This window comes from Panulirus ornatus, chromosome 36 (genome assembly GCF_036320965.1).
Source record: "Panulirus ornatus isolate Po-2019 chromosome 36, ASM3632096v1, whole genome shotgun sequence".
NCBI lineage: Eukaryota > Metazoa > Arthropoda > Malacostraca > Decapoda > Palinuridae > Panulirus > Panulirus ornatus.
The window spans coordinates 11,232,290-11,259,373 of record NC_092259.1 but is presented as its reverse complement, the minus strand read 5'-3'; the positions used below and the strand labels follow the sequence as shown (position 1 = coordinate 11,259,373).

The 27,084-nt window shown below is 45.1% G+C and overlaps 1 protein-coding gene across 15 annotated transcripts in view; it reads right to left on the bottom strand.

The window, feature by feature from the left end:
- LOC139760351 (uncharacterized) overlaps window positions 1–27,084 on the bottom strand; it is a 492,128-nt gene that overhangs the window by 180,728 nt on the left and 284,316 nt on the right. For all 15 annotated transcript variants that reach the window (XR_011715318.1, XM_071683401.1, XM_071683413.1 and 12 more), the window contains 3 exons: window positions 26,517–26,654; window positions 24,334–24,781; window positions 17,479–23,355 (listed from right to left, as the gene is read on the bottom strand). Coding sequence is in view for 14 of the 15 variants with exons in the window: in XM_071683401.1 (XP_071539502.1) it covers window positions 17,479–23,355; window positions 24,334–24,781; window positions 26,517–26,654 (6,463 nt within the window). In the remaining variant the exon portion in view is untranslated. The remainder of the gene's footprint in view (window positions 1–17,478; window positions 23,356–24,333; window positions 24,782–26,516; window positions 26,655–27,084) is intronic.

The window sequence follows — 27,084 nt, the reverse complement described above, 5'->3', positions numbered from 1 at the left end:
AGAGAGAGAGAGAGAGTCCAAGCAATGAAGAATTAAGATTGGCAGAAGGATACTCGGCAGGAGAGGTGTGAACACACGGTGTAGTGTCCAGGGCACAACAGAGTGCCACAAGCCTAGGCCAGTGCCACAAGCGCACACCAGTGCCACAAGCCTGCACCAGCCTCACGTCTACACCAATGCCACAAGCGCACACCAGTGCCACAAGCCTGCACCAGCCTCCAGCCTACACCAGTGGCTCGGTAATGAGGTGCTTTATTGAGAATATTTCATTTTTAAAACATCGTTATGACTAAATCATAAGCCGCCTGCGAACGCTGGGGATCAAATATGGATTTCAAAGCTTAATAATTACAATATCGTTCAACCCGTCTATTAGGGAACTGTTATTAATTGATGCCGGCGAAGTGTTCCCTGAGTATGAACGCTCTGGCATTTCCACCGCCAGCAGTAATGCGTTTCTGTTACCCCTCATTCCCCCAAAGAGGAGATGAGGCTGGGTACTGTAACCTTAAGCATCGTGTGTGTGTGTGTGTGTGTGTGTAACCCAACTGTAACCCAATCAAAAATGCCTTCCCTCAGCGATCAAAAGTAAAATCAACCGTCTCTAAACGTCTGATTCAACTACCGGCATCAGATGACGGAACGACAAAACTCGGTTGAACGAGACAGAACAATAAGTAAACAAGAGAGTCGCCATGGTGGTGTAAGAGTACACGAACACACGACCACGCGACTTGGGAGGCGCGGGAGGCGGTGGGAACAAGCTGTACACACAGCACATCAACTTCCCGTTCCCCAAGGATTGATTATTGGAAATATCTGGATGGGATGTGGGAGGAACGGGCAGGCAGGGCCAAGGTTCATGACAGACGCGGAGATAGAGAAATGAATAAATATTATACATACATACAATCGCATGGTATATTTCCCTCTTGTGTCTCCACTGATGATGTGATCATTACGGACTTGGGAACTTATCGTATTTCATTTTCCCCGTGGACTCATAGGAAAACATATATATATATATATATATATATATATATATATATATATATATATATATATATATATATATATATAAAAGACAGAAACCATTATCAAAATAAATATCTAACAAACAGACAACCAGATAAATACACAAACCGACAAATATACACAGGGATAAGCAGATATAGAGACATAGATACAGAGAGACGGATGGATACAGGCGGGAAGACAGAGAGACGTTCGAGAGAGACGTCCTGCATCGGGAGACACAACAGGAGACTGGAGGGGTGAAGCGATACAATATTCCACCTATATTTCAGTATGGGTGGCTCTACATCCCGTCTCTGACCCCAGGCCGCCGCTAGGGGGGCAAGGCCACCATCTCTCCCACAACCTTATCGAACAAAACCAATGTCTGGCTAAGGTGCAATCCCCCATCATCACCACGAATTCACCACGACTCGCTCGCCGCCCATACATCACGCGAGGTCCAAAAACTCGTACAATGTCAACACATTTCTAACACTGTCATCCCATCTCAATTCAGAAACCAAAATCATTTTGTAGATGTGTATGTATGTATGTTGAACGTGTAATGTCTTCCGGTTAGTTTTTCAATAACACAAAAATTATACATTCAATTTCTCGATCCCCAGAACCTCATTCCCACCAGGCTGGCGCAGCTCCAAAGGCTGCGCTGCAATCAGAAGCAGGGAAATGACGGACTCCTTTCTGAGTGGGAAGTTTCCTCTGCGAGACTACGTTCCTCTCGTCCACTGGCAAAAAATGCTACAGCCACGCGGTGTAAACCTCATGCTGGCGGAGTCCGGTAACACCACAAATATTCATATATACATATATAATTACATCAAAACATATATATATAAAAACATAACTAATGTCAAAACAAAGGCATGCCTTAGTAAACACACACACACACACACACACACACACACACACACACACCAGACACGTCGAATGCCGTTAACAGGATCTGTTTTTTGTGGACCGTCCCACAGCACAGACCCCGTCAAGTGTGCGTCTGCGCTGACGGGTTCTGATCTTCTATAATTAATTCAGTGGGATTTACTGCTATTGTGTAAGGGGACGGGGGACGTCAGGCCACCTCGAAACCCGACAGTCTGTGTTCACACCTCGAACCCGTGACTAACACATGGCCAAAAGCTATCGCGCTTTCCACACCCTCTTAGCCAGCCACTGGCCATAAATATACCCTCTCTCTCTGTACCTCCCTCAACTCCCATTCGGCCCTTAATTCTAATCTGTCAGCTCCATGGGAAGCGGCTTGACGAAAAAGCCTCAAGAAGGAACGGATAATGTTACGTCGCAATCCCGTGGCTAATTCCGTCCGCATAAATCCGGAGAGCAAGAAAAATGCAGCATCTGGAGGAGGAGGAGGGAGGCTACCGCGAGCATTGGGGCGGCACAAGAACGACACACTACGTGACCGGGGTTTAACACTTCCCGGCCGGAGCCACGTCGTGCAACTCGGGCGTCGCTTTAAATTCGGGTTGTGTAACAGTACTTCTACATGCACGACTTCTTACTGGGGGTGGTGGTGGTGGTGGAAGAGGGGGAGGGGAGGGAAAGAGAAGGTGGGGGGTTGTGGGGTAAAAACAGACTGTTACTAAACAGGAAAAACTTTATGAATTCGTCCTCGGTGACTACAAACGACCATCTTGCAAAAATAAGGGTTCCTTCTTTGGGGGGGGGGGGGCTCCTTACGTCGGCCTAAACGAATCAAACCTTCGTAACACTAATGAACACTGATACGAATACGAACGCATAAGGGATAAAGACCTTCTTTCGTGAAGGAAGAGTTTGTTCAATGAATGACATGAGAGAGATATGACTGTCGTGCGTTGAGAAAGATTCCTGGGATAAATCATTGGTAGGTACGAGCGTGAGGGAAGCCCCCACACATCGCGGTAATGTACGCTACACACGCGTAAGTTTACTGCAGACTATATTGTCTCATGCGTAAAATCTTCTTTGTACGGTATTGACGCTAATAACCTCAACAGGTGCGTAGACTCTCTAAACCAGCTCCTCTGTGTTGCGCTACCACAACCAGGATAACAGGCCCACTGTGTCGGGTTAACGTCCTCCAAGATGAAAAGATGAACGCATGAAAAAAAATACACATTCATAACCCATGCACGCACGTAATGTATACACACACACACACACACACACACACACACATACTTAACTTCTCAAACCCTGCAATATGCATACATACATCCATGCATACTCATAACACACGCACCACCTCTTCGGTACCCTCTTACCATCTCCAATCACTCGACGACCTAACAACCCACGTATGCGCGCGTCGCTACACACACACACACACACACACACACACATCACTGTGATGATAACCATCATTTCCCACTGATCTGATGCCCAACCGCAAGACACTAACCCACTCGCACAGACTCACACAGACCAATCCCTAACCTTTCCCACGGCGCAATCCGTTACCCGGGTGTCTTACACGTAAAATATTCCCCTTTTATAAGGTTGAGTTGTTTTTTAGGTGTGTGTGTTTTCCTCCGGGGTTCGGAACACCCCCCCCCCCCCCGATAAGCTATCCTTAATCATGGAGCCGGGGTCCCTAATATGGTCAAGGCTAGCGTGCTCAACTGGCCGAAGGACTTACGAGACAGGTTTCGCAAGGACTCTCTCTCTCTCTCTCTCTCTCTCTCTCTCTCTCTCTCTCTCTCTCTCTGGTAAAGACCTGTACGTGTTTGGTAACACACATGTGCGCCCGCCCCGACCGTCTCGGCTCAAAAGCCACAAAACCCGTCCCCTCGCCTGTGTTCCTCCCTTGCAAAAACGCAGATCTTACATCGTGCAATTAAGTTCAGTTCCAATCATTGAACCATGCTTAACTCAGGAGGAAACAAAGGAAGAGGCTTGCTCAAAATTCGAATGCATCAAATGGACAGTTTTCCCTCAACAGAATAATTTGTGAAAAAAAAAAATATATATCGGTAAGACAAATTATTCCATGAGAAGTAAAGGAGCCGACCATCTCCTCAGGTCATACCTAAACCTTCCGGGTCAAGCCAGGTCACAGGTTATTTATATATATATATATATATATATATATATATATATATATATATATATATATATATATATATATATATATATATATAATGTGTGTGTGTGTGTAGTCCGACTGCACTTCTTTCACATCGTCGTCTGTAAGGTACGAATACAATTTCCAATCAATTGCTTTCATGCGTTCACAATCATCCGTGATTAATACCAGGACGAACACGTTGGCACTGTCTACTTAATCACCTGCAGCGTACAGTCAGCCGAGATTAATATGTGTATATAAATACAGAGGGGCTGTCCATTAATCACCTCCCGGCGTATGGACCGACTCACAAATCAACAATTTCAGCTTAATCAAAGTTAACTCACCATAACACATCAGACGCGAGAAAAGTTAAAAAAAAAAAAAAATAAAGACCCATTTTCACATAATAATAAACAATTTACCGTTACAATGGTTACTTATATTTTTGTGTGTGAGTAAAATTACTTCAGCCACCAGGTGGCAGCACCTGCGTGTGTGTGTGTGTGTGTGTGTGTGTGTGTGTGTGACAGAGGTGTTCTCATGACGGTAATCACGCTCGCTCTAGTTTCTTCCCGCCTCGCCATTTACCGTCTCCACTAGACTCCGAGGCCAAGCGATCTCAGCGGAGGGAGGGAGGGAGGCGAGGCGGAGGGCGAGAGATCTCTCGCCACCGCGCGCGCCAGAGAACCAATTACTGGCACCGCAACTCTCCCTCCACACGTCGCCAGCGTAGCGGGCTGGTAAGCCGACCATTGCTACGTCATCCCATGGCACCATTACGGTGGACACATGACATCAATACGGTCATCACGTGACAGCAATACGGTCATCACATGTCGTCAGAGTTGGCCAAATCTCTCTCTAAACTTTTGAGCACGACGGTACGACCCTTGAGCACGACGGTACGCCCCTTGACCAAGACGGTACGACTCGAGCATGACGGTACGACCCTTGAGCACGACGTTACGCCCCTTGAGCACGACGGTACGACCCTGATGTATAATGGTTTGGCCGGCATACACCATGGGGTCGTACCGTCGTTGTGGTATATATATATATATATATATATATATATATATATATATATATATATATATATATATATATATATACTGGATGATGGAGAAATGTCCAGAGTGACTCAGTAATGCTTCAAGACTCGTAATCAACTGTCTGACAACACGCCGCCACCAAACTGGGGAAAATATTGAGAAGCAGGAACCAGTCTACCGTAGAAAATCACCAGCCACACAGCTGAAACCACACCAAACAGCAGCAGCGCCGAAATAATCAGACGTACAGCTAACATCACCACAAGTACTCCTATGATCATCGGAGGCAAAGCTAAAATCGCCAGAGGGTAAAATCTAAAAGTCGTCCACGTACGACCAAATTTGCCAGAAAACAGAGTCACCCAAACTGAAAGCTAGCATGAGATGCAAAGCTAAGATTCTTCAGATGTATATTAAATACGCAATGAGTATAGCTGAGATCACTAGAGCTAAAGCTAAAGTTCACCTTAGGTACAGCTAAAAAAAAAAAAGTACAACTAAATTCGCCTGAAGAAATCAACGTAAGGAAAAAAAATACCATAATCAAAACAATAACCAGATACACAGACGACACCACACGACACCACACCACACGGCACTACATCACACCGCACGACACCACACAACAAGGCATCGCACCACACGACACCACACAACACGGCACCAAACCACTCCGCACAACCACTTCCATGGAGCCAGCTCTGTCCAAACACACACACACACACACACACACACACACACACACCTGCCTCTGTCTTCCCCAATAGTGCCACCATGTTCATAAAAAACGAGAGAGAGAGAGAGAGAGAAAAATTACCACCCTCTCCCCCCATCCCCGCAACACAGAGTACCAACCACTAGGGAAAAAGGCGCGCGCGCACACACACACACACACACACACACACACACACACAAAAGTAACCAACTTTTCCCACACCTTCTTCCACACACGGGATTACGGAACCCCCGAAAGTCACGCACGGGTCCCCGGGTCAAGGCCCGTCCGGGGGCAGCTCTATACAGGTGGCTAATACGGGAGACCCCGTGGGGGCGGCTCTGTATCACGGAGTGTGTGTGTGTGTGTGTGTGTGTGTGTGTGTGTGTGTGTGTGTGTGCGCTCTCGCTCTTAATGACGACCCGATTCGCGTCGCTGCAACGGACCCAAAGCAGCGTGGCTGCAGAGGCCCAAGATGCTGCGATGGCTGAAGGAAAAGTTACCCGGAGATAAACTGGTGGAGAATAGCTGGGGAATGTGTCTGGCTGGGGGGTGATCACACATACAGACAGACAGACAGACACACACACACACACACACACACACACACAGAGGCAGGCCCAAAGGGAGGGACCTCACCTCTGTACGATACACTGATGAGATCCGACACTTTCTGACGATAAAGCCAGCCGCTCCATGACCTAAAACACACGCTATAAATTTTTCATTAACGAGAAACGACAGGTTTAGCACCTCTTCAGAGCAGAATGTATACACACATTTCACTTTCAATAAGTAAATATAAATATATATACATCGTCACGAAGGAAAGAAATGTTGGCCACGGTTCAGGAGAGCGTTGAATATCCCCCAAGAACCGAAAGAAGTGTTGGCCCCCAGTTCAGGGTACAGCGTCGAAGGAAATACGGAGAAACTCGCTAGAATTTTTTCCTGGTGGTCGACCATACTGTCCACCCCCAGAGCCAGCTCGCCCAGGAAGGGCGTCCTCACAGTGACAGTCACCCACAGACCACAGTGCTTGTCTGTTTAAAATATAATCTTAGAGGACCTTTCGCTTACGTCCATTTCAACACCATTCCCAAACTTCTCCTTTAACGTTATTCTAAAACATCTCTCCCTCCCTTTGACCCGCGCTTTCCAAGAACTCATCCCTGGACACCTCTCTCTCTCTCTCTCTCTCTCTCTCTCTCTCTCTCTCTCTCTCTCTCTCTCTCTCTCCCTATCCCCAGGAGAGCCCGAAGACATCCCTCACACGCCGTCCCCAGACATCCAACAGCCTCCTCCTCCTCCTCCTCTAGCCAGGGGGATCAGAGCGTAGCAGTTGTAGTGGAGCGGAAGGGACATAACAAGCAGGCCAACACGACCCCTTCCGCCGGTAGCAGCAGCGGCGGCAACTACAACCTCCAGGATGGTGCAGCATCGTCCCCAGCAAGTGTTGTACCTACAACCTTATCTTGCAGACTCCCTTACTCTTTTTGTTGTTGTTGTTGTTGCTGCTGCTGCTCTCCGTGTATTATACGACTCAGCGTGTCTCGGGTCGTGTCCTCCCAGGCCACACCTAATCTACTGAAGACCTCGGGGTGAAGCTCTTAGCTTCGGGGTTGTTAATCGTAAGCTTACAGGCTGGGGAGGAGGGAGGGAAGGATTCATGTACCTCGGTCACAATACTCGGGAAGGATGAAGGTGAAAATGTTACCCCCTTTTTTTTTATGACGGGATCCAGGATCGATGCCCGGTGCAAAGCAAGAAAAACAGCGGAAGGCTGGAATACGATCACCGCCGCCCACTCCATAACTTGGTAAACATGAAAGACGTTTTCAGAGACCCTAAAAAAAAATTTCTTCCATAATTTTCTCTCGCGTGTAAGCAATATGACATTCCCAATCACGCTAACGAAATGTTGAGAGAACTGCAATAATTCTACGACCCCTCCCCCTAACAACACAGCCTACCGTTATATAACAGTGCCGGTGCCTGGTCGACAGACGCTGGCACCAGGCAGACGTGCACACTCCAGCGCGGTGCCTCCTCCGCCACCGTCGTAAACGAGACGCCGCTCATCACCCCCGACACCACCCCGTCAAGCCGGCCATGCCCGCGCCGGGAGGAGCCAGCAAAGCGTTCCCTTTGGAGAGCCATTCCACGGAACGTCGTTCCAAGGTGACGGGGGTCGTGAGGGAGAACCCAACGCCAGAGGTCGTCCTCCACATCATCATGGGGCGTCCCCCCCCCCCCCCATTGGAAGAGAGTACTAATAATAATTTTGAAACAACTGAACTTAAAATGTCGTCCGTCCGATTTCCGTATCACGCTAATGTTTCATATTTCTGATCTCTTTCACTATCGCTAACAGCCTCGTAAAGACCTATTAGTATCTATCCGCCAGTTCTCTCAACATTTTACAGGGATGTTACAAAAAAAAAAAAAATAGTAATAGTAAACTTTCCTTAAACCAGGCCATCAAACAGATCCTCTTTGGCGTCACTCTTGTACATAAATCTTGACCGGACGACTCCCTAAACCTCCAACGCCAGGAGGGCTCGCGTTACCGGACAACCAGAGAGTCGCTTCCGGACACGCGCTGTACCGGACGAATGCAACAGCGGACACCAGCATGACCACCAGACCCAGTGCTGAGGTGTCTGACACACGAAAAGAGGCTCCATCACCGTGACCACAGGGATGATGCTGAAAAAGAAACCTCTCTCTCTCTCTCTCTCTCTCTCTCTCTCTCTCTCTCTGCTGACGACGCAGCAGAACACCCCCCCCCCCTTCCATTTTCTTCCTTCAGCGGACACGACAACAGTAACATATATATATATTCCACCGTCATAAAAAAAAAGAGAGATGAAGCCCTCAAGTCTTGTCGTATAAGAAGGTTTATGAGAACATTTCATACCAACGCTTCTGCTCCTCCACTCCCACATACACCGACACCTCTCTTCTTCCACTCCCTCCCTCATCGACACCTCTCCTCCTCCACTCCCTCATACACCGACACTTCTCTTCTTCCACTCCCTCCCTCATCGACACCTCTCCTCCTCCACTCCCTCATACACCGACACTTCTCTTCTTCCACTCCCTCCCTCACCCACACCTCTCCTCCTCCACTCCCTCATACACCGACTCTTCTGCTCCTCCACTCCCTCATATTACGTAATTCCTACTCCTCCACTCCCTCGTATAAAGACAATTCTGCTCCTCCATTCCCACACGTAAGTGCCGACATTCCTGCTTCCACTCCCTCGTAAAATCACACATCTCCATTCACACACGGTCACACATACACAAACCTAAGCACATAAGCTTCTACATGAATATTCCTACAAATATACATAGATCCACATACAAAACTACACACACACACATAGTACAATCTCTGTAATGAGGTGGTCAGCGTTGCGACCCACCAATCTACCGGACCCAGGGTCGAACTCCTGAGAGGACTTTCGGTACACACAGACAAACCCAGCTGTTCAGCCCCCCCTTTGCCAGGGCTTGGTCGATGAATGGGTTACCTGGCGTTAGCTGGGGATGCCATATGCGCATGTACACACGAGATCAAGATAAGGCATGTGTAGGAGAGGTTAAAAGAGGCGGCAACACGACCGTAATAGTGGTCACACAATAAACCCCTCTGGTCACACAGCATTACCCACCCACCCCATCTTCGCAGCACAGTTAAAAAAAAAAAAAAACATCTACTTGCCACTCCTCCCCCGGCCACAAACCCCCCTTACCCTGAATACCAAACCACTACTATTATCGTGGTGGGGTGGGTGAGGGTGCAGGAGTATCGGTAGGGAGGCTGGGCGTCCCGGAAGAGGAGAGAGAGAGAGAGAGAGAGAGAGAGAGAGAGAGAGAGAGAGAGAGAGAGAGAGAGAGAGAGAGAGAGAGAGAGAGAGAGAGAGAGTGAGTGCAGCTACTCTCACTGCCACTCTATAATCAATAACACTATCCCAGGATACAGGCGTGTGTGCAGCCTTCTAACACCCACACACACGTCCACCACTGTCCCCCAAGGGTCCACCTACGTGATTAACGATATGTCTTATCTCCTGGAGCACCGCGGCACGAGCCGTGGACACAAGAGCACAGGAGCCTTAACCAACACGAGACGCCGCCGGCGCGAGCCATGGGGCATGACAGACGGTACGAACCCCTTGGGCACGACGCGTCGGCGGTGCGCCCCCCAACCCCACTCCATAAGCATGACCATACGATCCTTGAGGTACGATCGTGCGACCACTGAGCACGACGGTGCGAGATATAAACTTTAGTTCATTTATACGGGGCTCCTGCACCCCCTGATGCTGCTCTGCAAACAGGAGCAGGGAAATGATGGACTCACTACGGCAAGGAAGCACGTAAACCAGTGTTCAATATTGACATTACGAGTAGTATTCTGTAGGGGGGGTTGGCAGCTGGAGATACGATGTGATTTCAATACGTGAACAGCTTCTGACAGGCGCAAATGAGGCCATTGTTCCTCTATTCCTGACGCTAACCTTGCCCAGGCACGAGAATCAGGTATGAATAAGTCATTATCACAATTAAGTGTTATTCTTATTATCATTAGCCTCTCTCTCTGATAACTACAATACTGCTATATCAATATATCAAAAATAAACGCAAATGGACCTTTAATATCTTTGGTTTCGTCTCTTATATTTCTACCCCAGTTCAGCAGTGACGATACCAATCAGTGTATAGTCAGATGACATCACACTTCACTAAGTTGAGCCAGTTGCTTTGTAGGCTAACTGTTCATTTCAAACCCGCCAAGATACACACCGATGCAGCTCCCTGAAGTTCTTGTCAACTCGTGTCCCCCCCACTGCCGGCCGTAATTCATCAGTAAATACGATGACATTTCATCAAACACGAACGGGGGTGTGGGGGGGGGAGGCAAACGGTTGCTCTCACAACCCGAGTTTAGTATGACTTATGCAGCAGCACACCCAAGGAACACATATACGACACGCACCCACACACTTAGGCACGATCGTCGCTGTGATTTACATTACCTTATATAAAACAATATATCCTCCAGCAGTCCTTCTTTACCAATATCTTATATATATATAACGTCCTTCAGCAATCTTTATAAATGACAAAACAACACATTTCTTTCACCCGCATCTTTGACCATATGTTTGACTTCGCTTATGACTACGTGTTTACCTAACTTTCCCCACCTCCCTTCTCTCTCTCTCTCTCTCTCTCTCTCTCTCTCTCTCTCTCTCTCTCTCTCTCTCTCTCTCACACACACACACACACACGCACACACACACATATGACACGCTCGTCTCCGATCTCCACACCACAGGAGACAAAAGCCTCCACATGTGTGGCCGAGAGGAAACCACCAGCATCAAGGCCAGCCTTCACCGAGACCTTTCCAGCACTTCTTCAGTTACAACAGCAACACGAAATAATATAGGAAAAAAAAAAAAGGTCGGGGAGATTAAATGACATTCAAGACGAGTGACAGCTGTATAATATTTCATTAAAAAAAAACGAAAAATAAAAACGACACACGACACATCATACTTAGAATGAAGAAATTGAACAGACAACTGGTGTGACTTTGTCTACTGTCGACACCCAGGGCTGGGCTTGTCTCATGTCGACACCCAGGGCTGGGCTTGTCTAATGTCGACACCCAGGGCTGGGCTTGTCTACTGTCGACACCCAGGGCTGGGCTTGTCTACTGTCGAGTCGACACCCAGGGCTGGACTTGTCTACTGTCAACACCCAGGCTAGGCTCGTCTACTGTCGACACCCAGGGCTGGGCTTGTCTACTGTCGACACCCAGGGCTGGGCTTGTCTACTGTCGACACCCAGGGCTGGGCTTGTCTACTGTCGACACCCAGGGCTGGGCTTGTCTACTGTCAACACCCAGAACTGGGCTTGTCTACTGTCGACACCCAGGGCTGGACTTGTCTACTGTCAACACCCAGGGGCCAGCTGTTTACCCTCGTTCCTATACTTTAAGCGAACACACACACTACAATATAGTCGTACTACGCTATATCACACAGCCCACGATGCACCATCTCTCCTTGAGGATATGCCACACTTCACTAATGCATTATTCTGATGTGACTTCAAAGCATTCGTACGTCTGACTTCAAGGCACGGGTATTTAAATGCAATAATATATTCCTTGCCATTACCCACTACACCATCAACGCATTCCCGTGAAATTGACACGGTTACATAATATGTTGTACAAATACACATGGTACACACTTAAATCATGTCGTCCTAATGTTGTGTATTTATGGAATACACCTTTTATTTTTTCTTTACACACCACACTTTACGATACTTTTCCACATACTTTAAATCATCGTCAGAATACTTGGGAACGCTTCAAAGATACAAAAACCCCTTAGTATTACACCAAAATACACTCGGCACACTCGGTACCTACACCCTAAACCTGACTACAGTCACAACACATCTACACCCAACTTCACCCCAGCCACCAGCAGCACGCGCACACACGACGCTCTGGAGACCCCTCCTCCCCCATCACTGGCACACATTGATGTCACAAAACACGAGTTAATTACAGTGATAGCTCCAGTCCCCCACCACTCCCCTCACGGCCGAGTTTATCCCTCCGCTCCCTCAGCAGACGGACATACAGACGCACATACTATAAACCAGTCTCGCGCAAACCACCTTCTCCCGCGTCTGTATACCAAAGACAGTTCGGAAACTGCCACCTCCACATGCCACAATATAAACAATAAAACGCTTGAAACTGTTCAACAGTTGGTCTCTTGAACGAAATCGCCGCCGAGTTCCCATTCCTCCACGTGGAAAAGGTCGAGAGTAGAATTAGTCAATAAGGAGCCAGATCCTTGGGGGAGGACGGGAGGGTGATACATGGTCCACGGTACGGGGAGGATGGGGGAAGGAGAGAGAGAGAGAGAGAGAGAGAGAGAGAGAGAGAGAGAGAGAGAGAGAGAGAGAGAGAGAGAGAGAGAGAGAGAGAGAGGGTTGCAGAAGCGCCGGCGGTGGTAGTGGTCACTTAGGAGCAAACTGGACACATGGTCCAGGGTCAATGACAGGGAGATGGGGGGGGGGGGGGGGGGGGGCAAGCACCAAGATCATGAACACCTCCACCCCCACTCCCCTCCCCTCCTCCACCCTGGGATACACATGTCCTGCGGGAGGGCCTCCTCTGCATAGCCCCTGGCTCCTCACACTTGCTCTCTGCCCCCCGCCCCCCACACACTACATGTTGTCTGCGGCCGTGACACGTCCCACCACACTAACAGGGACGGGCCGTTGAGTCGCGGTTACGGTCCATGGGTCTGTGGAGGGGCGGGGATCGGCATCGTGTCACGGACGCAGTCACCACCACATCAACCACAACACGATGACAGAAAAGTCTGCCAGCAGAGTCGGCTCATTACGCTGCTAACAATCACACATGCCACGCCAATGCCGTGTATGTACGTATAAAATAGAGAGCAGTACACACACACACACACACGACGAAGAATCAAGAGTTGTACAAGGGTGACATTTTAAAGGAATTACGTAAATTCATCCCGGGTCAGAGGGGAAAAAATTTATACATGCGAGGAGTACGCTGACAGAGTGTCGACTACCCCAGGAGACTGAACCACCTCCGGGCGTCGCAACCTTCGTGCCTTCACCCACACTTGGTGCATCTCCCATCCCCTATACGACAAATTCCTTTCTAAAATCAAAAGTTCATTAGTGACATCCGCGCAATGTCAGTCTTTCGGGCTCAAAATAAATATTAACAAAAAAAAAGTAAAGCCGGTCGTCCTTTGGTTATATTCTGGTCAAAACACAGTTTATGAATGTTCTTTCCCAGAAACATAACAAGACTACAACTGCGAGTATGGTAGTCCATCAGTCTCACCGATCACTGGGGTTTTCACTCAAGGTTGTCACTGAGGGCGAGGAGTCGGGTGTCAGCGGAGGAAGACGTACCCTTACTCCACCACAGCTCTAGCCACACTATTGCTGCGGCCATCACCTTACTTCGCCTTTAGGTCGCGCTGCCGTCAGTTGCCACGTGCCAATTTTACCCAGTCCGCAAAACCTGCTTCGAGATCTTATGTCACCTTCTTTCAACAGCAGTCCCACTAAACGTATAAAACCCAGACCTCACATACTTTGACACTAACGCCATCAAGGATCAAATCGGACCAATTTTCGGCCAAGCAGTTATCTTGCAACCGACGAGGTCATTCCCTCAATGGCGACGCGCCAAGACAAACTGGTAACCTATCCCACAGAGAGAGAGAGAGAGAGAGAGAGGTGCCACTCGTCACCACCAGACAACCATCCATCATTTGAACAACCCGAAGGCCCAGGAGAAGGACATCCGATGCCCCAGCTCTGGCGATGGCATACGTGCATTGCTCTGTACAACATCCCCGGGAACGGGAATGGGAGAAACGTGGCGGGTGTACTGAGCTGGTGCAGAGCCGCTGAACATCGATCTACCGGACAATGCTCACAAGCCAGAGGTAAGATGATCTCGCTCTTAACCTCTTACTTCACTACTGGCTAAAACTAATTACGACAAAAATTAATCCCACGACATCTACGTCACCGATCGCAGATGTCCATCTCGGTCTTGGCCTCCACAGAGTAACTGGTTATGAGGAAATGTTAACGAATCGATAAATGCAAGAAAACGTTAAATTCGTCCGAGAAACTTATTTGATTTCAAATATACCATGACAGAATTTCACTCAACAGTATATCCTCGGCGGACGTTTTTCAAAATGTGGCAAAAAAAAGAGGTGGTTCACGAAAAGTGGTGGTAAAAAAAATGTCCCAATTAAGTCTTACGGTGAGCTGTTACGTATGACATCATCGATGACGATATTAGTCAGCTATGACGTCAGGTTCCCTACACGGCATTGAAATAAGTTCCCCGGATATACCAAAGAAAAATCGAAGTGCTAGATCATTCCAAATGAGGCGTTGGGGAGATTATAAATCTTGTTCTGTACTCTTCTACGGTTTCACACTGCAGCCGTTCATAAGGTTATACCAATCGTTCACCACGGTCAAGAAAATCATGTGAGGGTTGACTTATCATAAGAAAACTTGAAAAGAAAATGAAGATGAGGACCGTTGGGTGAAGATATGAGAGGACAGAAGTGAAGGAAACGGAAGAAAGGGAATAAAAAAGCAAAGAATGAATGAGAGAACCACCAGGTCAGAGCGCTGTGTGATCAAACTGTAAGATGTATGTATGAAAGCATGGAGCCAATGAGGGGACAGGAAGCAAGGGCCAAACTTCAGAGGTATCGTGGATCGTGATGGATGAACCTCAGACGGAAACAATGCGGACCTGGAGGCAAGACAAGAGCTACAGGGATAAGGGGGGAAAAATGAGTGCAATAAATAATCAAGAGTGAATAAACCCGTACATCATGACAATGAAAAGCAATTTTATAGCAAGAGTGAAAAGGGAAAATAAGCAATAGAAACCGAGAAAAACGAAACAAGACAAAGAAGTAAAACGTAATCTGAGAGGACACAATGAAGAAAATTAAAAGGAAAAAGGGTTGTAAAGTTAAGAAAAATATGATGAAAAATAAAAATGAAAGTTGTATGAGCAACAAAAACGGCACTCAAGCATTAAGAGCTGCGAGACAATGTGGTCCTTTTGCTATTAAAATGATACTGTGGTATATTGATTCAGCGGGGCTCTCATTCAAACTTTACAAAACCTGCAAAATAGTATAGAACAAACGACAAATCTGAATCGGCTGTGCCTTTGTGTGTGTGTGTGTGTGTGTGTGTGTGTGTGTGTGTGTGTGTGTGTGTGTGTGTGTGTATATATATATCCCTGGGGATAGGGGAGAAAGAATACTTCCCACGTATTCCCTGCGTGTCGTAGAAGGCGACTAAAAGGGAAGGGAGCGTGGGGCTGGAAATCCTCCCCTCTTTTTTTTTTTTTTTTTCCTAAAGAAGGAACAGAGAAGGGGGTCAGGTGAGGATATTCCCTCAAAAGCCCAGTCCTCTGTTCTTAACGCTACCTTGCTAACGCGGGAAATGGCGAATAGTTTTGATATATATATATATATATTTTTTTTTTTTTTTTTTCAAAGTATTCGCCATTTCCCGCGTTAGCGAGGTTGCGTTAAGAACAGAGGACTGGGCCTTTGAGGGAATATCCTCACCTGGCCCCCTTCTCTGTTCCTTTTTTTTTTTTGGAAAATTGAAAAAAAAAAAACGAGAGGGGAGGATTTCCAGCCCCCCACTCCCTTCCCTTTTGGTCGCCTTCTACGACATATATATATATATATATATATATATATATATATATATATATATATATATATATATATATATATATATATGGTGCTAGTTTTCACTGTGAACATAACTGAACACAGTCATAATCGACGTTAAATTTAAATAAAATGTCAATAAATGGGCACAAATGGTAAATCGAAAGGAATAAAAAATATAAAACTGTTATGCATAGTGATTACACATGTGGTTACAGGTTTCTCTAGCCATCTTTAAATTTTTGTTCCACACAAACAACTCTTTGTATGAAATGTCCAAGTTTCTTCCCCAAAGAATCATAATGGTATCGCATCCTCACAACATTTTCTTCAAAAGAACATGATGTGTGGCGCTTGTGGTGTGCAAACTTCATAACCATTGCAGGTTTTATGAGGATATACATTACAACATATGAATGAGAAAAACAGTCACTGTAGCAGCTACAAATACTCTCATTCCATAATAACTTACCTGTTCCTCAATCGTCCATCACAGGGCAGTCAAAAAAAAAAAAAAAGGATCTACTGTGATTGGCATACTGCCTACTCCTGTTACGTGTTGCAATAAACACATCATAGCCAACCCAAGCCTATGTAACAAAACAAAACTAAACATAGGGAAGAGTTTAACACCTGTATGAATGTTACCAGAAAATATTACACACATGGATATTACTGGGGTTCGTCAATTGTAATTGCAGCTGAACATTGTAAAATCTGTATGATTTAACTTTACAACTTGTGAGATGGGAACAAAAACCTGTGACAGTCTTCCCTACTTTGTGCTAAAAAAGGCAATGGTGGTATTTGGAATATCTGCCAGTCCTCTTTACAACTAGCATTAGGTTCAAAAAAAAAATTGTAAATTGCTCTAATCAAATACATACATCAAAAGTTGTGTTACAACATTTACATTACACAGATATGTACATATGAAATCTGACTTTTAAAATGTCTTTCATACTTTTTACATGATAGAATCCCTAAAAAAAATTATCAAGTAAGAACATTAATCTTAACCGTATGGTACAATTCTAAGGAACAACAGTCTTCACCAAACGGTACATGAACAGTTTCCCATCTTATAACGAACTATTTTCAGATAACTGAAGATCTCTTCAACCCCAATCAAGATCTTTTCCATTTCATACGGATACCATTTTGTATCAGTTCATCACATAGATTCATTTGTTCAAAACAAGCAAGACCTAATACCATTCTTACATTTCATGAAGTGTTACAGTATATATGGCATCGTAATACTCAGTTACAACTTACCTTGAACTGGGATGACATCTGGTGCAGGATGGATCGTGGTGATGACGGAGGCTTGCTCTGGTTCTGGGGATTCTGTGGGTGAGGCAGCCAACTGCTCTTCCTGCCCCTCACTCTCACCAGGAGGCCTCCCTCCTACCCCCGAGGACACGTCCGAGCCCTCACCGTCGCCCGCTAAAAAATGCTGCTGCAGCTGCGGGCGTGGCGAAGGTGGGGCGGGGGCGAGGTGCAGCGTTGGGCTCTGCTGGCACTGACGCTGGTCCTCGCACTCCATCTCGGGTGAAGGTGGGAGGCCGTCGGCTAAAAAAGGCTGGTTTTGCATGTTACTGGGTAGCTGTTGTGGCAATGGCTGCTGAAGACGTCCTAAATGACCTGGCTTCTTGAATCTTTCTTCTGCCTCATCCCACTCATAACCTTCTAAACAAGTAAGGCCTCTTCGGGTTCTTTCAAGCGTTTCAGAATGTGCACCACCAATGTTCTTATGCTGGCTGGAACCAACACGACCCTCCCGATAGTCCACTGTGTATTCATCCAAGTGGAGCTGTTGTAATCGCTGTTGGTTACTTTCTTCCGTTGCCTGAGATGGATTGTTTGGTACGCTTAATCTGGCAGGTGGTCGGCCCTCAGTGTTACTACCATCACCTGGCCGTCTTGGCCTACCTTCGTCCAGGGTTTCTAAGGAGCGTGTGTGTCTCACAGAGGCTCGGCGAAGTTGTTCCCTCCACTGACTGTCATCTTCCCAATCTTGCTCTTCATGCAAAGTGTTATGACTAGTGGGACTGCGCAGCTCATGGGGGCCTCTTGGGTCATGATAAGAGATGCGACTGGCAGAGCTTTCCCTACTTACTAAACTATCACGATTACCCACTTGATAAGATGGCACAGGAGATGTTGGTAAAGGTGATGTAGCATAAGGTGAGGTGGTCCTCTGAGGAATACTTCCACTGCTGTGGAGGCTACTAACAGAAGTTCGTTGACTAGTCAACTGGGAGAAAGCACCACGATGAGGAGCAAGCGTAGGAGGTGGAGAAGAGGGACTGGAATTCATACCACTGCCCTGACTTAGTCTCATACCAGGTGGAACTGAGGAGGCCATATGTGAAACTAAAGGTTTCATCAAGTTAGATCCTTGAGGTGAATTGCTGGTGCAAATCTGCTTTGTCTCAATGGATGGTGGCACATTACTGGCTCCTCCAACAAATGACCGTGGTGGGTCATCTAACAATCCCTCCAAAGACCGAGTTCTACGATGGCCCACAGGAGGGCCTGAAATGGGACTGTCTGTCTTGATTGAAAGGCCATGGGGGAAAACATTTTTAGCATCTAATTCTGGGTCTGGAGTATAAGCACGTCGTTTCATTTTTCTGAGTGTGTCAGAGTCATAAACGTTGCGTTCATCTGGGGAAGGAACTGTTTTACCCTCTAAAAACTCAACAGACGTTCTAAGGTCATGTGCCAACCTATCACGTCTCTGTTCAAAATCTGAAGCACTTGTAATCTGATTTACTTTTCTTCCAATGTCCTGCCTCTTATTTGCCTCGAGATCACGCTGATTGTTGAGTTGGTATGATCGAGAGCGTGGAGTACCTACCATACCATCAGCTAATGTTGCCCCATCACGAATGACATCAGAATAGTAATAAGGGGCAGAGCGTGGGCTGGTCTCACTCCCTACAGATGCATTGGAAGTTGCTCGTAAGTGGATAGGGGCCACACCACCACTACCTGACAGAACACTTGCAGTTGGGCTTACCACACTTCGAGACGAAGCCTCTGATGATGTTCGCTGGTGACTTACATTAAGCTGGGCTACAGGGCTGTGAACACCACGAAGTGCATCAATCATGGGGGATCCAGTTGGCTCGACACTACTTGACGTCATCTGGGGAGAACTCTTCCTCAGCAAGGATGTCCTGGGTACAGGAACATTCTGGTAAGCAGAGAGCTCATTGTGTTCAGCATAGGGATCAGGTGACTTAGGCCGTGACCCAGTGGAATTTGATCTCTCTCTCTCTGGCTGCATGAACATCTTTGCATTTGGTGGAATATTGCAATATTCTCTGCCAACTGGTGGATTCTGATGACAGCTAATTGATGGTCGGGCATTGTGCTGAAAGCCTTCATTTACATAAGGATTCTCAATCTTTTTTGGAGAAAAAGCATCTAAAGTGCTCTGGAAGGAAGAATTATGATCCAATGCTAATTTTGGTCTAGCAGAGGGTTCATGCTTGTCTCCTGGAAGAAGTATTTCTTCAGCACATTGAGGGAAAGGTTTCCGTCTGTCCCTCTGGAATTTTTTCTCTGACCCAGGCATTGTACAGTCCTCTGGATATGCAGCTGATGCTGGATATCTGTCCTCAGACCTCAATATAAAACTGTCATCATCATGGAGACTCTCCAGTGTTTCCTCAAATACAGGTCTCCTCTTCAGTTTATCTGAATGGAGGCTGGCTGAAGAGTCAGACTTCTCATATATTCGTTTGTCTTTCCCTATTGAAGACCTTGAGGAATTCAAATCTTCTCGAAGATTGCTCTGACTAACCCTCAATGATCTTGAAGCACTCAGAGCATTCTGCAAGTGTGGTGGTGGGTCTGGAGTCTCCAGATTTTCAAAATCGAAGTTTTTAGCCTTTGGGCCTCCAGTATCTAGTTCATCCATTGGTGGTGGACTCATGGGTATTGGAGGAGGTGGAACGAGGTCAGAATCAGATGAGTCCTGAGCATCTGGGTCGCTGGATGGCTCTGCCCCACTCAGGTAATAGGATGCTGGCCTGAAAGTATCTGATAAGCTGAAACGTGGGTTACGGGGAGGGTCTAGGCTGTCCAAGTCCTTCGATGCCTCATCATCTGCATCAGAAGAAGCATTGGACTGAGATTTCAGGTCTAACTTACTAAGAGATGAGTTTAAGGCAGGATCAGACTGGTAGTTCCTATCAACACTGGATTGTGCTTTAAGATCCACAGGTTTTTCTGGAATTTGAGGCTTTTCATCTCCCACAGGTCCTTCCTTTTCCGAATTTGGAACTTCCATATAAATAGCTTCATAATGTGGTTGCCCTCTGTAAATGTATTCATAATGCTGGTTTTCATCTTTATCACCGATTTCATAATACCTCGGGCTCTCTGGAGGGAACATCTGCTCACAAGGAACTTTGCTAAAATCAAGTCGAGGAGCAGCAGAAGCATTTGAGGCATGGATTGAGGTACAGTTGGATGATGTATCTCCACTCATCTCAATGTATGTGTGCTCTTCATATTCTGTTTTTGCAAAAGCATCTGGGTAAACTGGTTCTGGTGTTGGGAGATGCTTACTGCTTAAACTACTGCATGAGCTCGCAGAAGCAAGAATGTTGGTTCCCTGACAAAATTTCTTTGGTGGACTCATGGGCAAATAGTTTTCTTCAGTAAGTAGATTCGGTTGCATCATGGGGCTCTGGGGTTCATTGGAAGGAGGAAATAGTGGAGGAGGTGGGGCTTCCTCCTCTGGAGGTTTATCAAGATCAATAATGATGGAGGTATCGTTATCAGGGAGAGGGTAACTGTGTTTACCTTGCTCACTATTAAGCGTAGAGTCCATCCAGCTAGGCTCTTCACCTCCACTATCACTATCCTCCTGGACTTTCAAAGACTCCTGTATGGATTCTGCCAGACTAAGTCTAAGATAGCCAGGAGTTACAACTGCATCCATATCACCCCCTAACGTTGGCTTTTTTGGTGGTCTCGGTGGAGGAACAAGAGGTGTCACATCTTTTTTGTCATCCGCAGACTTTCGTAATTCTGCTAAAACAGATGAAGTGGGTGACAATGGTATCTTATCTGATGCAGCAGTATAAAGATCTTCACTTTGACCTTCATCACTTGAGCTTTCATTTGATAACATTTCTGAATCACTATGGAATTTTTTCCTTGATACATCTTGGTTCATGTTGACTCTTTCCATGTGTTCTATTGATCTCTCTTCAAAGTTCTTTAAAAGATCTTTCACTGACCATGGTTGTGTTGGTTTCTTCATGAGAGGTGGTTTGACTGGATTAACAGGCTGTTCAACCTGTCTAATTTCTTCAGTCTTATTATCATCATCAAACAAAAATTTTCTGATATTTGTTCGGCTCAGCCTTGAGTCCATAATATCCTGAGGGCTCCTAAGTTCTCTATACTCTATGCTTGAGGGCTCTGAACTTGAATTATACCTGAGACTTGCTGAGGGACTTTCCTCAGAAGCTGAAACACCAAATACTTCATCTCTTCTCTTATAGTCTGACACATTCTTCACCTGTGCCTCCTGAGCAGTGACTACGGTAGACTCTGATGTTGCAAATTCAGCCTTCAGAGGTGAGACAAGTGCTTCTGAACTTCGAACCTGTGGGGAAATAGGCTTTAGAGGTTCTTTAAGTGGCTCTCGTAGACTATTAATTGGATGCTCAGTATCAATATTAGCCACCTGACTATCTCCCTTAGACTTTAATTCAGTGTGCCTTGACTGAGTCACGGGCAATTCTCCACTACTTTTTATATGAATTTCTTTGGTATCCAAAGCCTTGCCTGTGAATTTCCTAATACGGTCCTGAACCAGATTCTTTTGGCTTTGTGCTTGATGGTGAGTTTCCTGAACAATCTTGGGACTTTCTAAACAGGGTAAGATGGGAGTGGATTTCTTCAAAGAACTGGACATATTCTTGAAGTTCTCCTGTGGTGTCAGTTCATGATTCTTTTCTGGGGTGATATATTCATAGCTATATTCCCTAACAACTTTCGACTCATCTACTTTAGATTTTAAGTCTGAGCCAATTGTGCTCCATGACCTGTCAAATTTTTCAGGACTCCAAGTCTCTGGGCGTCTTCCAGCACGGTCAAAACCTCGCCTACGTACTACACTAGAACATTCTGGACTACTTTCTAAACTATCTGCATTCCATATAGGCCCTTCTCTATCATTTTTCTTCTCTTCATTTCGAAGGTTTATTCCAGCTCGTAAGGTATCATAGCCACTATCTGAGTATTTCCCAGTGGATGTAGTATCTTCTTGGACAGTCCCTCTTTGGGAAATATGTAAACTAACACTATCAGCTTTATGGGTAACATGAGAGTCATAAGAAGGAAACCCAACAGAACTTTCAAGGCTCTCTTCTCTTCCTAATGCATTATGAAGAAAACTCTTGTTAGCTTCAGTTGAAGGTCTTCTTTCTTCACCATTTTCCCTCTGCACACAAGTACTGCTGCTTAACTGGACTTTGTTTTGCATGGAATTTTGTGCATCATATGAAGTAATCAACTCCCTGTTCAATGCACTGTTCACAGGGCTATTACCATTCCTTTCTTCTTCAAACTTGTCATTTATAGCAGGCATCTGAACATCAGATACATAATATGGGTCTCTAGTTGCATAAAACTGGTCACTGTACACATAACTTTGTTCACAGTTCCTAGACACAGCCAAAGATTTTTCTGCTTCATTATGCCATGGTTCATACACTCGCACTTCATCATACCCTTCATGCATTTCAATAAAAACTGGTTCAGCTCTCTGATTCACTGTCCGTTCATTATAAAGATTTTCAGCATCACCAACATTTGTTGTACCCCTGGGAGTACTAAAATGCTTACCCTCACGTGATTCATTTACAATGTTTATGTTTACATAATCAGGTGATGATGTGGGAGTATCTGCAGGAGGTATGTGTTCTGGCACACATTGTTCATTAGGATACTCATTAACATATGTTCTAGGATAATCTCTTGCGATATCAGGCCTTTCCTCAGATTCACGTCCCCTACTTTCTGGGGCAGATCCAATTCGCCGATTATCACGGCTCAAATCTGCACTACTCCTTCGAGAGTTACGTCGGGTCCTTTTACGTGTTTCACGTTCCTCCAACAAATCTGTAGACCATATCTTGATCAGCCAAAAAAATATGGCATTAGCAATAGTCTTCTATATTAGTAGGTCTTCATGCTGCTATGAGTTTTGGGTTATTACTTTCAATGTTCAGGAGCAAGAAGAGTAACTATGGTCAAGGCAAAAGCAGCCCTTGCATGCTTAGCATTATCCCAGGTTAAACTGCTTATCTCAGGATTCAGCAGACAGACAATTAGTTGGTAACAGGCAGCCTTCAAATAAGCTTACTGTAAAATCACTTTGGTCCATGCTTTGGCCATGCTATGGCCAGAAGATCACCTCAGGTGAAGAAAAGACTTAAGCAATATTTAAACATGCCATTTCCAGTCCCTAACCATACCAACTACTGATGTTCCAAACATCCAATGCTTCCAGGAATAAACGAATATCATACAGATATCAAATGACTTGTTAGTTCAAATGAATTACTGATAAACTGTTTTGTAAGTTATGACACACTTCAAAACCATCATAAACAAAACCTGAACCACCAATATCATGCATTTGTTTTCTCCACTTCATAATGAACACTGAGATGTCTAAGAGAATGTTATAATTGTGTGAATGTCATTTACAATTTATATCATCGCTAACAGATCTACCATACCAGAATTTCAGAAGGAGTGAGATCAAAAAAAGGAATATTAGACAGTAAAATGTTTCCAATTAATTTACAAATTTCTTGGTCAGTTTTGATAGGCTACAGTAGAAATACCAAATACCACCAAGTGCCCTTAAGCAGAAATCAAAATAATTCTTAAATGTGTCAGTTTCCTACAACACTGTTAGTGAAGCGACAGTTGAGGATAAACCTTAAGAGGTACACATAGCACAGGCACAGTGATTAAATAATATGCAACAGATATTTCAAGTAATCATGGATAACCATAAAGGAGGTCTGATATGTGATGTGCACAACAGATCAATAAACAGAATACTTATCAAGGAAACATAACACTTACCCTCTTCGTCTGAGGAGTAGCTGTTGTATCGAGATGCTGAAGTGGATCTTCGAGAGTCACCTCCACTGACATGTCTAGTTCTAGAATTCTCACGCCTTCCCTCTCTCCTCTTACTGCTCCCACTGTCTGAACCTTGATGTGAAGAACCACCTTGAGGGGCTGGTCTCTCACCAGGAATTGCACTTGATGGACATAAAACACCTTGATTTACAGCACCATAGTTCATGGGTCCTTGATTTGCATGTAGATTACCTGGTACCCAACTTGGGTTTGCTGGTCCTTGGGCCTGACCAGTTATTGTGCTGGGTGGGTAACCATGAGAAATTCCTGCCACAGATCCTGGAGATGATTTTAGACCTGACTCCAGTCCTGGCAGAAGACTCTGGGTGTGCATATGACCCTGTAAAACTTTTGTCCTGGCTTCCTGAGTTACTAGCTCATTTAACACCTGGTATGGAAGAAAAATATTTGATAATAAGGACTGAAACCATAACTTGCTTTGAAGAATTTGTGTGAGAAATACTTGGAGAAAGAGCATGAACTGTATGTAGCATTAAAATTACTAAAGAAATTATAAAACAAAGCATGCATTCTATCCAAAGCATGCCTCTTTCCCTCTTGATTGTTCAGGCACTGATACCCAAAAGCCTCCCTCTACCTTACTACATAAATTCTCTTCATTGGTGTGTATTTTCTCACCCCTTCCACATGCTTCAAACACTTCAGTAAACTTTGGTTAACCCTCTTCGTCAGACTGTCACCTGCTAATAACAACAGATTCACTTCACATGCTCCCTCAAATACCTTCCTCACCACCCTGTCAGTGAACAGATTAAACAGTTATGGTGACATTACACATCCTTAACATAGACCAACCTTCATCAGGAGCCATTCACTTACTCCCTTCAAATGAGCATAAATGCTTTATTCTTTCAATGAAAATTCCTCACCACTCAGTAACTTTCCATTTACCACTTGTATCTGAAGTGTCTTCCACAACATAATTCTGTTAACTCTATTATACACTTACTTCACATCCATCTCTTTCTCTAAATATCTCTAACACAATTCTTTATGGCAAACAACTAGTCCACACATCCTTTACCTCTCACAAAGCAATACTGCTGCTCCACAATCAAATGTTTGAAACAGAATGACTCATTTTTATACAAAACTACTTCTCCAACCTTAGTGAGGTAGCCTCAGAGACGGATGAACAAAGGCCTCGTTGGCACACAGTCATTCTCTTGTTGCTATGTATAAAGCACCGAAACCAGAGCCCATCTTCCAAAAACAATAATGATACTAACAATGATTATAATAATAACAGACAGTTCAGTAGTGATGTGAGTTTGAACTTATAAAATTGGAGGAAGTGAACTGTTTTATATACCCAGAAGTGGACATAGCAGCAAACAAACCATGGAGATGAAGTGAGTCATAGAGTGGGTGATGGGGTGAAGGTCCTGTGGGCACTAAAGCATGAGTGGAGAGAGGTCACACTATAGGAGGGCAAAGACAGGCATGTCTGAATGTATAGTAGTCTCAATGGTGTTGTATGGATGCAAGGCATGGGCTACGTAAATTATATGTTTGGTAACAGTATGTGGTGCAAGAAGGGTAGATCAAATACAAAATGATAAAGTATGAGAGAAGTGTGGTAAGGGAAAAAGTTTGGTTTAGATAGCTGAAAATGGTGCACTCAAATAGTTTGGACATAAGGAAAGAAAGATTGAGGCAGGTTAAACAAACATGATATATGTGTCACAAATGGATGGGAAAAGAAAAGGGAGACTGAATTGGAGATAGAAGGATAGAATAATAAAAGTTGTATGTGCTTGGGGACTAAACATACAGGAATGTGAGAGGTGTGTATAGAATACGGCAAAATGGAGTTTTGTGGTATAGAAGGGGGTGACATGCTGTCAATGGACTGAATGAGGGCAAATAAAACAGCCATGAGAAACTAAGGAAAGGTCTGTAGGGCCTATTTGTGGACAGGGGTCAGCCACAGTCAACCCCCACAGACTATTCAATGGTTTACCTTGATTGCTTCATATGCCCTGGTTCAGCTCAATGACTTCATCTCACCCTCAATATATGAAACTGATCCACTTCATTTTAATCCACACGCAATAACAATAATAGTAGCAATAATAATAATAAAAATAATATATACAAACCTGCTGTCTATATGCCTCATTATTTGTCCGGGGTTGAGGAACAGCACTGGTATCTGGACGTGAAGAAGTCTTGCGGGTCAAAGGAGACTGTAACATTCGTTGCTTCCACTCGAGCAGTCTTTTCATGGATTCCTCTCTCTGAGAAGGAAATTAATCATTGGTGGATATTTATCAAATAATCTGTCAAAAATCTGTCCATCTTCATTGACAATCAACTCTGATGCTTCACTTTCCTAGGAAAGTCTTTCATACTATCAAAGCACAACATAGTTAATGTTTTTACATCTTATAACTTTCATGATCTTAAATGTCAGTACATTTGCTGATTCTTCCCATGGAATCTAGCATTCCTGCCCTTTTGACAATCCCTAGTTCTGCAAACTGATTTTCACGAGATGCTTGAGGCCTTAGATGTAAACTAAATGTTTAGCTTTAACTGCAACAATTTATGGCTTACTGGAATTTGAAAGGACTGAAGCCATAAATATGTCTAATGAAGAGCACATTAGATGGGTATACGTGAGACAAAGGTAAAGGGTAGTGGATACTTTAAAAGAATGGAGAAAGG